The sequence below is a fragment of the Actinia tenebrosa genome, unplaced genomic scaffold, assembly GCF_029948245.1.
Source record: "Actinia tenebrosa isolate PJP-AT-01 unplaced genomic scaffold, QUT_ActTen_1.0 PGA_scaffold10__47_contigs__length_13832649, whole genome shotgun sequence".
In the NCBI taxonomy this organism is placed as follows: domain Eukaryota; kingdom Metazoa; phylum Cnidaria; class Anthozoa; order Actiniaria; family Actiniidae; genus Actinia; species Actinia tenebrosa.
This window is the reverse complement of record NW_028292570.1, coordinates 6,433,874-6,447,264: the sequence shown is the minus strand read 5'-3', so window position 1 is coordinate 6,447,264 and position 13,391 is coordinate 6,433,874. Positions and strand designations below refer to the sequence as shown.

At 34.9% G+C, this 13,391-nt stretch overlaps 1 protein-coding gene across 3 annotated transcripts; it reads right to left on the bottom strand.

The window, feature by feature from the left end:
* Nucleotides 1-505: 505 nt before the first annotated feature.
* Nucleotides 506-10,594, bottom strand: LOC116288142 (DELTA-actitoxin-Aeq1c). Of its 3 annotated transcripts, none has more exons than XM_031694883.2 (3): nt 10,439-10,594; nt 2,003-2,114; nt 506-1,199 (listed from the first exon to the last, which is right to left on the bottom strand). In XM_031694883.2, the coding sequence occupies exons 2-3, from the start codon at nt 2,094-2,096 to the stop codon at nt 649-651; spliced, it is 645 nt and encodes a 214-aa protein (XP_031550743.2). In that variant the 5' UTR covers nt 2,097-2,114; nt 10,439-10,594; the 3' UTR covers nt 506-648. The 3 variants fall into 3 exon arrangements, with proteins under 3 accessions (XP_031550743.2, XP_031550744.2, XP_031550745.2); XM_031694884.2 differs by lacking the exon at nt 10,439-10,594 and adding an exon at nt 8,961-9,120; XM_031694885.2 differs by lacking the exon at nt 10,439-10,594 and adding an exon at nt 7,866-7,997.
* Nucleotides 10,595-13,391: the final 2,797 nt, after the last annotated feature.

Below are 13,391 nucleotides of genomic sequence, written 5' to 3'. Positions count from 1 at the left end.
TGCTTCTATCTCCGAAAAGAGAAGACCATATACAAAGATACTGCAACCATACTGCTACGCTGTTCACATAAAAAGTGATTTTGATAATATTTTTTCCTTTGCTGTACGCTTTTTAATCCTTAAAAGGATTAACTCAAGCATGAACCAAACAAAGACGGGTAGAGGTATTTTCTTTTGTAATTATACACATTTCAATAAAATTAGTCACCTGAAAAGCTATACTGCTGAGGCCGACAAGGATTATGGGTAGATACATTTTATTTGTTTTAACCGCTTGATAACTGTTGATGGACTTGCACATTTTTTACCAGTTATAGTCTCACCTCTCATGAGCATCATCATGCTGCAGTTTGTATCAAAAACGCTTTACTTGTTTGAAATGGACTGTTGCCCATGATCCTCAACGATCTCAGCTTTCTAGGTTTTTGGTGACTAACCTTATTGAAATAAGTATATGGCGTACACTCTACTACGATTACTTAACAACAAATAAAAGTACAATATCTTTTGGTGCTTCATTTTATTTGTCTTTATGTTATGGGAAGATCTAGTTTTCTTGTTCTTACAGGGTAAAATTAGAGTCTTTTTGCTAGTTTTACATCAGTATTCTCGAGGCAGCATTTCAACCGATTTGTTTTCAACAAGATCTCAAGCTTTGGTCACGTGAATTTCCAGTATGGCTTGTCCACCGCTGTTCATGAATCCACGGCTCTTCAACCCATATCCAAGGTGCCTTTCGTGCCAGCCATTGTCCCCTCGAAATGGAGACAAATAGTAGTAGAGTTGCTCGTACATCCTCTGGTCTGCTCGCCTCCTTCCCTTAAAGATCCTGACATTCCCCCAGTTGCTGTACCAGTTATAGTCATAGGGAACGCTGAATAAAACGGCCAGGGTGTTTCCATCGCTCATGGCATAAGCAAGTACTCCAACCACGCCAGTCGCAACTGGACCACGATCTTTCTGACCGTTGTAGAGCAGTGCCTTACCATGTGGAACTTTATAGGGAAGGACGATATCAGAGGTACCAGAACGAAAGTACGTGTTAGTTGCGGTCCACGTCATGCCCGACTCGTTGTCGACACCGACGGCAATCTTTCGACTGATGTCACCGAGTGCTTTGAGCACGGTCTGCAGGACGTTGAAGGTCAGGGTTGCACCTTTAATAATGGCGCCAGCCACGGCTACGACTCTTTTTTCTTCTGTTATAGTGTCAATAATATTTATGCGTTAATGAATAGATGGGGAATTTTCAGTCGTTTCACAGAGTGGCTCTTCTTCCGCTAGATTCCAATTTTAATTTAGAAGATGATTTAAGCGGGAAAAAGGAAAAAACTCAAAACACCCAAAACTCACAGGAAAGAACCAACAAACTCTACTCACATACGACACCGAATCCGGCAATCGAACCCGATTCGCGGGTCCTGTGAGAGGCAAACGCTCTCACCGCTACACAACCCGTGTTTCCCTAGGTCATAGTATAGATGGCATAGGTCAATCTTTAATGAAATTCTTCGCGTATTTTTTCAAATCCACATAACTACGAGTACCATTTTCGGTCACTGATTTAGTTGTTTTATTCATAAACATTGCTTGAGTTCGATTAACTTGGGTTAAATAATTCAATATAGGCAAAAACGCTAAGATCTAGCCGTAACTTCTTTTTGACTTTACCGTGGGGTTTTGTTTTCACATTTTAGCTCAAGCAACTGCTATTTTTGATGAATCGAACGGGTATATACACTTCTTTACCTTAAGCGTTATGCTTTCCTATGTCAGAGCGCGTGTCATTCCCTAGAGTATCATTTTTTAACACGGAAGACACATGAATATGGAGGCAAAACAGAGAACCAATTAAACAAACTTTACTTATATGCTGACGGGTCCAGTGACCAATCCCATAACCATGCACAGCAGTGAGAGTGATGTATTAACAACACACACAACCTGTGCTTTCTGTAAGCCTACGCTTTATATACGATTACACAAGATATTCTGGATTTACCTTTTTCGTCTTCATCAATAATCTTCTTCGACGACAGGGCAGTGGCTGCGCATATCATTGTAACGACAATGAACACGATGATTAGACGGCTCATGATTGCACTGAGTCAAAGCTGACATAAACAATAAGAGAAAATTAAATGGCAGTAGAGATAGATAAGATAAGTAAATTGCCCTTTTGAGATGGCGTTTACAACGAGTCTCTTTTTTTGTCTACTGAGGAGAAGAAAGCAAGAAGGAGAAAAGTAGTAATAGTAGTAGTAGTAGTAGTACTAGTAGTAGTAGTAGTAGTAGTAGTACTAGTAGTAGTAGTAGTAGTAGTACTAGTAGTAGTAGTAGTAGTAGTAGTAGTAGTAGTAGTAGTAGTAGTAGTAGTAGTAGTAGTAGTAGTAGTAGTAGTAGTAGTAGAAGAAGAAGAAGAAGAAGAAGAAGAACAATAACAACAACAACAACACAAAGAACGAGAAGTGAGCAAAAAGAACAATAAGAACAATTAATTAATTTTTGTTTGGTTTTCCTCTTCGCTTTTGAACACGAGTTCTTGTGAGGGGTCTGAATATGAAAATATGTCACTCACTCACTCACTCGCTAAGATGTTAGCAGATCGATAATTACACGTTTCAGTGGTCTTAGGTCATCTTTTTTTTTGTGTGTTTTTTTGTTTTTTGTTTTTTAAATTTCTGAATGGTTTTAAATAATAATAATAATGATGATAATAATAATAATGATCATGATCATGATAATGATAATAGTAATAATGATAATAATAATAAATGATTTTAATTGAACTGAGTGGAGTGCAATTTGGACCAAAATCATACGAGTGATAACAAAATTGCACGACCGCGTAGCGGGAAGTATGATTTTGGTCCAAAATTGCACGACACGAAGTTCAATTACCACTTAATCATATCCTTTGTGTAATCATACACGTGATTACATGACTACATGAAAAATACATTTTTGCCTTGCAGGATTTGGTAGTGATTACATAAAGGATATGATTATAATAATAATAATGATAATAATAATAATTTGCTGAATAAATAAGCAAACACATAGACATCATTTGAAGGAGCAGTTTTATGCCAAATTGGGAAACAAACAGACATGCCATCAAGCAAGATAAGTACACAGGGTACAGGCACAGTAATCAAATACAACCACAAAAGCGCTACCGTAAAAAAAATCAATGTCGTACTCGACTTCCTTGTAGGATATCGTGAAAAACTAAAACACGAGCTATAGACAGTTACTCAGAACGACAGAGAAACGTCGTTCCTAATCCAGAGATGCCAGAAATGGATCGCCAGTCTGAACGTGGAGATTGTTAAGACATTTCATAATTACACGACCTAAGAAAGAACTGTAAAGCAATACCGCTACACAGTCAGTAACAAACCCTAGGCTCGTCCCGCTAACTATTGTGAATTGAAATGACAGAGAAAAAAAAAACATGCCATAATAATTTCATTGAATAATATATATCAAATCCTATTATTCATAATAATAACGTCAGTAACCAAATCTATATAATTTGTAATAATATTTAAACCTTAATACTAATTATATATTAAAAGAAAGAAAAAAACACTATGATAATATCCTACAATAATAATACATCTATTAATATACACCATAAAATCTATTTGGTAAAAACTAAACCTAATAATATATATTCTATAAAATAATGGCAATTATGTATAAATATAAATGGGGAAATAAATCTATCTAATTGCTGCAATTGCAGTCTGGACATCTAAGTCTATGTCATTTAAGTTCCTATTTAATCTTCTTGTGGTTCTTGAAGCTCTAAGGCACAAAAGAGCTGATCTCAAAATGGAGAAGAAGACCTACGATTTTTGCTCGTATCCAGGATACACGGGTGGCATAATCTTCTACTTTCTAGTATCTGCCATACCTCCCGCTGTAGTGAATACTAAAGGCGTAAAATTCGCTTGTTCGACTTCTAAGACTGTGCTGGCATACATGCTCTTCTTCTCATAATAATGATGATGATGATAATAATGAAAACTTTATTTTAACATTTTTTACAGCTATTGTAATTCTCTCTACTTAAAGGCAATTTACAATTGACTACTCGAATTTGACTTTGCGAACACTTGAAAATTCACAAAACTAAAACCTTATCAATTCAGGATTATCCCATGCTTTGTTACGACAACAAAAAATATAATAAATGGATCTGATGATGATTTTCGTTACGCTGCTAAATATATAATTCTGCTGCTTTTTCTCTAAACCTAATTCCTTCATCATTTCTACAAACTCTGATGATTTGTTGGAGAAGACACCAAGGGTGCTGATGGATAAATTGACGAACTTGACATCCATAAATTGACACTTTTGTTGATTTACAAGTTCCAAATATTTAAGCTTCTTAGTGGAGCTCCCGCGCGGGCCGAAGAATATCTATATTTACACAATTTATCACCCTCCCGCAAATAGCTAGACTAATCTAGGCGGGAGGCGATATATTACATTAAATAAATATAGGAAGATTTACAAATAAATAAGAAGATAAATAAATGAAAAACTAACAGTTTAATTACAATAAAGAAACGAAAAGCGAAAAAAAGAGAAAAAGGAAAAATGATGCTAACCAATGATTAAAGATCAAGAAATAATAGTTTATAAATAGCCGCATTATATAAAGACTCAGTCTGAGACGTTCAACGTATAATCTAGTCTGTCTACAATAGGGGAAGTGTCAGCATAGCTATCTTCTCTTAAGAGAAAATCAGATGGTTTTTTTTTTTACATAATGTAAACTTAAACTTCTTCTTTTTTGATTTACGCAAAACGCTCGGTATCTTATTCCAGAACCTAGCTCCAAATCTTGCAATGATTTTTTTTTGCACTTCAAGTTGAGATTTTTTAATATAGAAATTTCCTGATGATGAGAATCTTGTGTTGTATGATTGAACATTTGAAGCAAGGGTAAATTGATTTAGAATATTAGGAGGTGCAAGCCTATTTTCAATATCATGCATTAACTGGGCAACTAATTCATAGTAGAGGAAATTAATAGTGTATTAGCTCTGATAAAAAGAGGAATTGCATGTTTGGATCTATCAGTGAAGTACATTAATCTAAGAACTCTTTTTTGTAGAAGAATAACTTTTTTTAGGTGAATTTGAGCAGCTTGTCCCCATAAAGTTAACCCATAAGTAAGATAAGGGTGAATCAGAGATCGATAAATATTATGGAGAGTATGGAGAGGAACGAAATATCTAAGTTTTGCAATTATCCGCTCCAAAGGAAGGAATCTATTTAAATTGCTATCTAGAATCTTTACAATAGTTTGAAAAATTACATAATTGGATTTTTATATATTAAGGGTTAGTTTATTTGCAATTAACCAGCTAATTAATTTGGCAAGTTCAATATTAACAGTTAATTCAAGAGTTTTTAAGCTTTTATCGGCATATAATAGGATAGTGTCATCAGCATAGCGATAAAATTTAGATTTTTTTAGAACATTTATAGATATCATTTATATATAGCAGAAATAATAATGGACCTAGAATAGAACCTTGAGAGACACCGCATAAGGTGGTTTCTTTATTTGACGTTACGGTTCCGATCTGTGTTGTTTGAAATCGGTCTTTCAAGTAAGATGCAAACCAATCATTAATAATGCCTCTAATCCCATTATGATAAAGCTTATTTAAAAGTATCGAATGATCAACAGTGTCAAATGCCTTTTTTAAGTCAATGAAAATACCACAAGAAAACATTTTTTTATCCATGTTATGGATGTGAAGAGCAGCATGTTGATGGCTTGGCTGACGTCACTTCCGTCCGTCCGTCCGTACATACGTACATACGTCCGTGTACACAACACAGGGATCACGCTTGATGTCAAAGCAAAACAACTCGCAGATGCGGCTCTCAAAATGCACGGAAATATCTTATCTTAAAGTGCTACTACGACGAAAATCGCTCAAACTTGGATTCAGCTGAAACTTCCTAAGAATACTCTTTAAAGGTCCAATAATCACTGTATGAAGTGTTTTCTCGATATTCAGGACGAAAGTATGATATTTTTACGATTATTTTTTGGAGTCTGTGACGTCATACACTCAACATCGAACATCGCTCCATACATTTCTTTGTAGTTTATGATCAAAATATCAGTAGTAAAGGGAGAAAGAAATACCCAAACACCCCAAAATATAAATTATAGTCACAAGTAATGTGAAATAAGCACATTAGCCACCCTTTGGGCTTCATAGGAATAAAATAAATTAAAGATTTATATACAAAGAAATATATATAGCAATGTTTGATGTTGAGTGTATGACGTCACAGACTCCAAAAAATAATCGTAAAAATATCATACTTTCGTCCTGAATATCGAGAAAACACTTCATACAGTGATTATTGGACTTTTAAAGAGTATTCTTAGGAAGTTTCATCTTTATCCAAGTTTGAGCGATTTTCGTCGTAGTAGCACTTTAAGAGCAAGAAGAAGGCGAAACTGATTGACATCTCAGTGCCTATAGACCATAGAATTGATCAAACGGAAATGGAAAAGATTGACAAGTACCAAGACCTAAGAATAGAAATAGAAAGATTGGGAGGATGAAGACCATGGTAGTTCCGATAGTCATTGGATCGCTCGGAACAATATCAAAACAATTTATAAGGATCATGTTCAGAGACTAGAATTTAATAGTATAAGCTTGTAAGACCTACAGAAATCTGTACATTTAGGCACGACACACATCTTAAGAAGAGTACTTCAGCTCTCAGGAGCCGGGTACAATCTCGAGCTGAAGGTTAATGTAAACAAGCAAAAGAGTTGTAATATTCTTATTTTGCTGTGCAACAAAGGAATAATAATAATATTGATAATAATAATATTGATAATAATAATAAATAATAATAATAATAAAAATAATGATGATGATAATAATAATAATAATAATAATAATAATAATAATGATAATAATAATAATAAAATATCGTTTGATCAACTATTTACAAAAGAAACATGCGACTCGAGAAATCAATATGTAATGAAACATAGGTGTGTTATCAATCTTCTATAGGCAGCCAAATTTGCATTTTACCTCTGACGTATCTTTTTTTCGCCCGTGATTAATGACCTCATTAATTTCATAGTTTCCTTCCAAGATAACATTTAATAACGATTCAAATTTATTTGTACTCCAAAATTATTTCAAACTAATAATACTTTTAGTTTTTTCCTTACGTGAGCTTGTTAGTTCTTGGAGAGAGAACTATGCCAAATTGGTCAAATTAAAAAAAGATACTCATCCGTTAAAATAATTGTATAATATATAAGACTTTTAGATGACTAACGATTAACAAACTCAAAGAACCAACCTTAGTTAACAGATCAGAATGGTTTGGAAACTCCATAGAACAAAGCTATTGTTTTGCGTTTGAGGTTGAACCGTACCATCACGTGATACTGACCGTGCACAATGAGCCCAAGTAAGTATGGCTGGAAATACTCCTTTTTTTAATCATATTGCTGTATGAACATTTTGAAAGTAAAAACTTTCATTCGATGACCAAAAACGTTGCGGATGAAATTTCCGCGCAGAAACAGTTAAGCCTTACTAGATGATAAATAACAAAAGCATTAAAAAGAGCAATTTACTATAAATACTATAAACAAATGGAGCCACCTTTCCTTATCTGTGCACGGTCATCGTCATATAACAATGGATAAAGCCAATGAACAAAAACCTAAAGCAATAGGTTTCCCAACCGTTCCGTTCCATTAACTATAATTCAACTCAAAGATTTAACTCTTCCTGGCCGGACATTGTACAGGAACTAGCGATTTTCGTAAAAGGAAGACTTACCGTGCGATTAACTTTTTTTATTTTCTCCTTTGTGATCACAAGTTGTAGAACTAACGAGAGATAGTGCGGAATGTCGTCCGCTAGACTATCGAAAGCAATATAGTACTATTCAATGTTATATCGGGATCCAATCACATTAGACTACGTTAGTTTTGGTCGTGGGCGGCGCTTAAACGAGTAAGTACGGTATGCACGATCATTAATCAATTGTCCTTTTTTTACAAGAGCAGCACAAACAGAAGAAAGAAAGAATGATTCTTTAGGGAGAATCGGCTATTTTAGATTTTAGATTTTAGTGTTCAAATAAATCAATGCGCTTTAGTATCAAAACGTCTTTCAAACGGCACCGATTGCAATGTTCAAGCGTGAACAGGTATGGGTGGCTAGATGAAAGAGTAGGCGTTATTTGAAAAAAAATATGAACACAAATAGGAGAAAGAAAATGCTTCTCAAGAGACAATCAACCTTTTTAGTCCTAAAACGAAAACTTTACGAAACGAGAAGCAAAACAGCCGAGACATCATTTCTGTAAGAGCAATATAGGCTTGTTGTTGCTATTTCGGCCTATACTGGAATTTATGATCAATTTTCCCCCAATTTCTCATAGCACATTGCGTTAGATCAAGCAAGCGCTACAAGTTAAAACAAAAATCTGCCATAAGGTGAATTAGTTTCAACAATAATAAAACAAAGTTATATTCTATATAACTGGACATATAGAGTCGTCCTCACTCATAAACGTATCTTTCCTATCTTATTTGTCTTTCCCATGATGGAAATCACTCATGGTTATTATTTGTACCGATTAATCTTATTATTATTCTCTTTCTTTTTGCTTTATTTGTACTCCAAAATTATTTTAAACTAATAATACTATTATTTTTTCCTTAGGTGAGCTTTTTAGTTCTTGGACAGAGAACCATGATAAATTGGTCAAATTAAAAATAGATACTCATCCTTTAAAACAATTATATAATATATAAGACTATGAGATGATTAATGATTAACAAAACTAGAAGATCCAACTCAATGATTCAACTCTTCATGGACGGATAGTGTAGAGGAACTAGCGAATTTCGTAAAAGAAAGACTTACCTTGGGATTGACTTGCTTTGTTTTCTCCTTCGTGATCACAAGTTGTAGAACTAACGAGAGATAGTTCCGAATGTCGTCCGCTATACTAGACTATCGAAAGCAATTTAGTACTAGACTATGGTATATCGGGATCCAATCACAATAGACTACGTTAGATTAAATAATATATTAAAGTTTTGGTTTTTATTTTATTTTTTTGGTTTTGGGTGCGGCGCTTATTTGAGAGGGCGTTTTGATCGCCCTCTAGACTATCGAAAACAATATACTAGACAATGTTATATCGGGATCCAATCACAATAGACTACGTTAGATTAAATAAGATATTAAAGATTTTGGTTCTTTTTTTTTTTTTTTTTTTTTTTTTGTTGGTTGGGGGCGGCGCTTAAACAAGTAAATACGTTATGCTCGAACATTAACCAATCGTTGTTTTTTAACAAGACCAGCACAAATAGAAGAAAGAATAAATGATTCTTTAGGGAGAATCGACTATTTCAGATTTTAGTGTTCAAATAAATCTATGCGCTTTAGTATCAAAATGTCTTTCAAACAGCACCCATTGTATTGGTTCAAGCGTGAGCAGGTAGCGGTGGCTAGATCTAAAATAAGTCTACAAAGCTTTCGCTGATGTATCACCGCGTGGGACAATCACAACAGAGCTAGGCTCCAAACTAAGTGAAAGCCCAAAGATCGAATTAGAAAAGTTGATTTTTGAGGAGGGAGGAAAACCGGAGTGACCCGTAAAACCCCGCTCAAAGCACAGAAGAGACCCAACAGAAATTCTACTCACAACAGGGCAGGCGCTCTATGAAAGAAATAGAAAGAAACTGCTTCTCTAGAGACATTCAACCTTTTTAGTCCTAAAACAAAAATTTTACGCAACGAGAAGCAAAACAGCTGAAACATCATTTCTTTAAAAGCGTTATAGCCTTGTTATTGCTATTTCGGCCTATACTTGAATTCATGAACAATTTTCCCCCAATTTCTTATAGCACACGGCCCTAGATCAAGCGAGCGCTACAAGATTTTAAAAAATGTGGGTTTTTTTTTTTGCTAAGAGGTGAGTTAGTTTCAGCAATAATAAAACAACAAAGTTATATTCCATATAACTGGATATATGGAGTTGTCCTCACTGGCAAAACGTATCTTTTCTATCTTATTTGTCTTTCTCATGATGCAAATCACTCATGATTTTATAACTATTCTCTTTCTTAATTTTCCTTTATTTGTACTCCAAAATTATTTAAAACTAATAATGCAGTTATTTTTTCCCTAGGTGAGCTTGTTAGTTCTTGCAGAGAGAAAACTGACAAATTGGTCAAATCAAAAGAGAGATACTCATCCGTTAAAATAATGATATGTTACATAAGACTATGAGAGGATTAATGATTAACAAAACTGTAAGATCCAACCCAATGATTCAACTTTTCCTGGCCGGCCAGTGTAGAGGATCTAGCGATTTTCGTAAAAGAAAGACTTACCGTGCGATTGACATGCTTTATTTTCTCCTTCGTGATCACAAGTTGTAGAACTAACGAGAGATAGTTCCGAATGTCGTCCGCTAGACTATCGAAAGCAATATAGTACTATACAATGGTATATCGGGATCCAATCACAATTAGACTACGCTAGATTAAATAATATCTTAAACTTTTGGTTCTTATTTAAATTTTTTGGTCTTGGGTGCGGCGCTTATCTGAGAGTGGCGTTTGATCGCCCTTTAGACTATCGAAAACAATATACTAGACAATGTTATCTGAGAGTGGCGTTTGATCGAGGGTTGCGCTTAAACAAGTAAATACGGTATGCTAGAACATAAATCAGTTGTATTTTTTTTTCAAGAGCAGCACTTATTAATCAGTGGCAAACAAACTTGTAGCCCTCGTTCCATGATCGAATTGGAATTTAGAATTTGATATTTACGGAGGGAGGAAAACGATGAAACACCCTCGAAGTACATGAGGGAACCAGCAGGACACCGAGTCTGGGAATCGAAACTGTAGCAACGAGCGAGGTCTTGCACGTAATTCCCTTCGTTTGGTTGTATTAACTTGTTCTATTATTGAAATGAAAGTGCAGTTTGCTAATGACGCAATTATATCATACGATAATTCTGTCGCGACATCTACAAAGTCCATATGCCGAAAATGATAAACAAAAAGCGAATGTGCACGAAGCACAGCAATTGTGAGAAGACATTTCAACATGGCTGACATTTTACCTTCTTCCCGAGGGAGGCGTAAATTACTGATAGATAACAAGGGGCCATTTTGCTGCGCATGCGCGCCATACCTGAGCTTTTACTGTATAGAGTTTCGATCATGTGGCGATAATCTGATAAATATGCTCAAAGATCTGCTTTTTCGTCTTCTGAAACGATTCGATATAAGATCAGACATCAAGCCTGACATCGAATATGTATCCTTTGTGCGATTCAAGTGAATATCAACGTATAAAGTCTTCGCAAAACATGATTGCAAAGAGTCATGCGAGCTACCTCAAAAATGGCGACTGTTGTGATATGCTTAGCTATTGGTTTTACTGAAGAAATAAGACTATTTGATGCCAGCTTTGCTATAAAGTTGAGTGTTATGCCATTCTTATTTTATTACGATATCATGTGTATAAATCGCCTGCAATGACATGCGAAAATATTCGCCTTTCTTTCATATCATATATTCATAATTCGAGCTTTTCGGAGTTTTTATCCTTGCAATATTTGTAAAAGTATTGAAAATACCACTGTACTGCAAGCAAAAATGATAACATCTATATGTATTTATTGTGTTTGCTTATGAATCTTTGATTAGAAAATTCGGGAAGTTATATTTTTTGCCCATCAAAGTTGTAAACATTGTTTGCATAGTCATTTATAAATTGGTCAAAACGTTTGTAATTTCAAATGCTCGAACCGAAAGAATCCATTTTTTGGTTATATGTATCCTTGCCGGAAATGGATTCTCGATATCCCAGCCATCAAACACTTTTCTTGGGTATTCATTAAAGTATCAAATGCAGTATAAATATGTTTATCTGTTTGTCTTTATTCTCGAGTACTTTTCTGACTTGTGAGAGAAACTACCACACAAAATTCATTTGATGTGATTTCTTTGTTATCTGTGCTTTCGACCTATCGTGTTTGATTAGTTAGAAAAATTGGGGAAAATAGAGCAATTATCAATTATCTACAAGGGCATATAGTCTTGCTTCGCCTATGAATAAATTATATGTCTAGAGCTATTATTCAAAAATTGTTTCTTTGAAAACATTTTTAGCCGATTTTACGTGTAGATGATTAGTTCCGAATAACTGTGAAAATTATAAGAAAGAGAACTAAATAAATCGAACACCGAGACATCTTGTTACAAGCTAGATGCGTGGGTACCCTGGGTTGAGCCTGCATTACTATCTCACAGCACAGCAGCACAGCAGTTCGCGCATGGTCATGCAAAATGGCCCCTTGTTCTGATAGGGTTGGCAAAACACGTTGATCCACCCCTAATACACACTTGTTCTCCTCTACCCACCCCCCCCCCCCCCCCCCCACCTCGCTTCCACCCTCTCCGTGCCTAAGCTGGAAATAACCCAAAAATCGCCCTACCTCAAACTTTGCCTAAAGAAAGCCTACTATTAGCCTAGTACACTGGTACAATTTATTTTGGGGAACAAACAAAAGGTCTTTCGTAACCAGCCTTTGAACGATTATTTTTGTGCCTTAGAACTGTTAGTTGAAGTATTAAATTATATATTTTGAATGAATTTATTGGGAGATCTTCTCCCAATACTACATACTTTGTCCTTTCATATATAGAAATGTAAAATAGCCGAAGTTCAAACAGTCCATAACCAAGATAGTAGCTTGTGAACACTAAAAACACTAATTTTCCCAGAAAGATCACTTATTGTTATAACTTTCCCTACTGAAAACCGCAGACACTTGTTTCTTGTTGCAAGGGAGCTTCTCTCTTGCTTACCTATTTTCACGTTTTGACTCATCGATATTATACTGAATACATCCACATAAAAAATACTAAATAAATTATAAAAATTCAGGAGATCAGTAGAAAAGTCACTAAAATTGTCTTTGGAACTTGTGTGAACACATATTATTATATTTTAATTTTCTAGATCTACTTTCAGTCTAGTTTAGCAGCTTTTCATAGCTAGCCTAGCATCTTGTTAGCTGAATTATGCAAATGAGCTTTATTGTTTACAAGCTCATTTCTTTCGGCTTCATCAAAAGCGAGACGATCACAGAAAAAATATTGTGCTATGAAAATGCTGTTCTTACAAAACTACATATTGCAATCAAGGTAGTTTTAAAGGTATAAAGCTCAAATGTGGAAATTGCTACAGCCACATTCAGGCTTCAGCGTTTGTCACGATACCAATATAAGAACAGCAAAATTATGACAAATTGAGTGATGTAGAAGA

What these genes read in the sequence shown, in the direction of transcription:
- LOC116288142 (XM_031694883.2), bottom strand. Translation starts at nt 2,096, where the DNA reads ATGAGCCGTCTAATCATCGTGTTCATTGTCGTTACAATGATATGCGCA. An exon ending in TATTGATGAAGACGAAAAAG is followed by an intron (nt 1,200 to 2,002) that starts GTAAATCCAGAA and finishes ACACTATAACAG; the next exon opens with AAGAAAAAAGAGTCGTAGCC.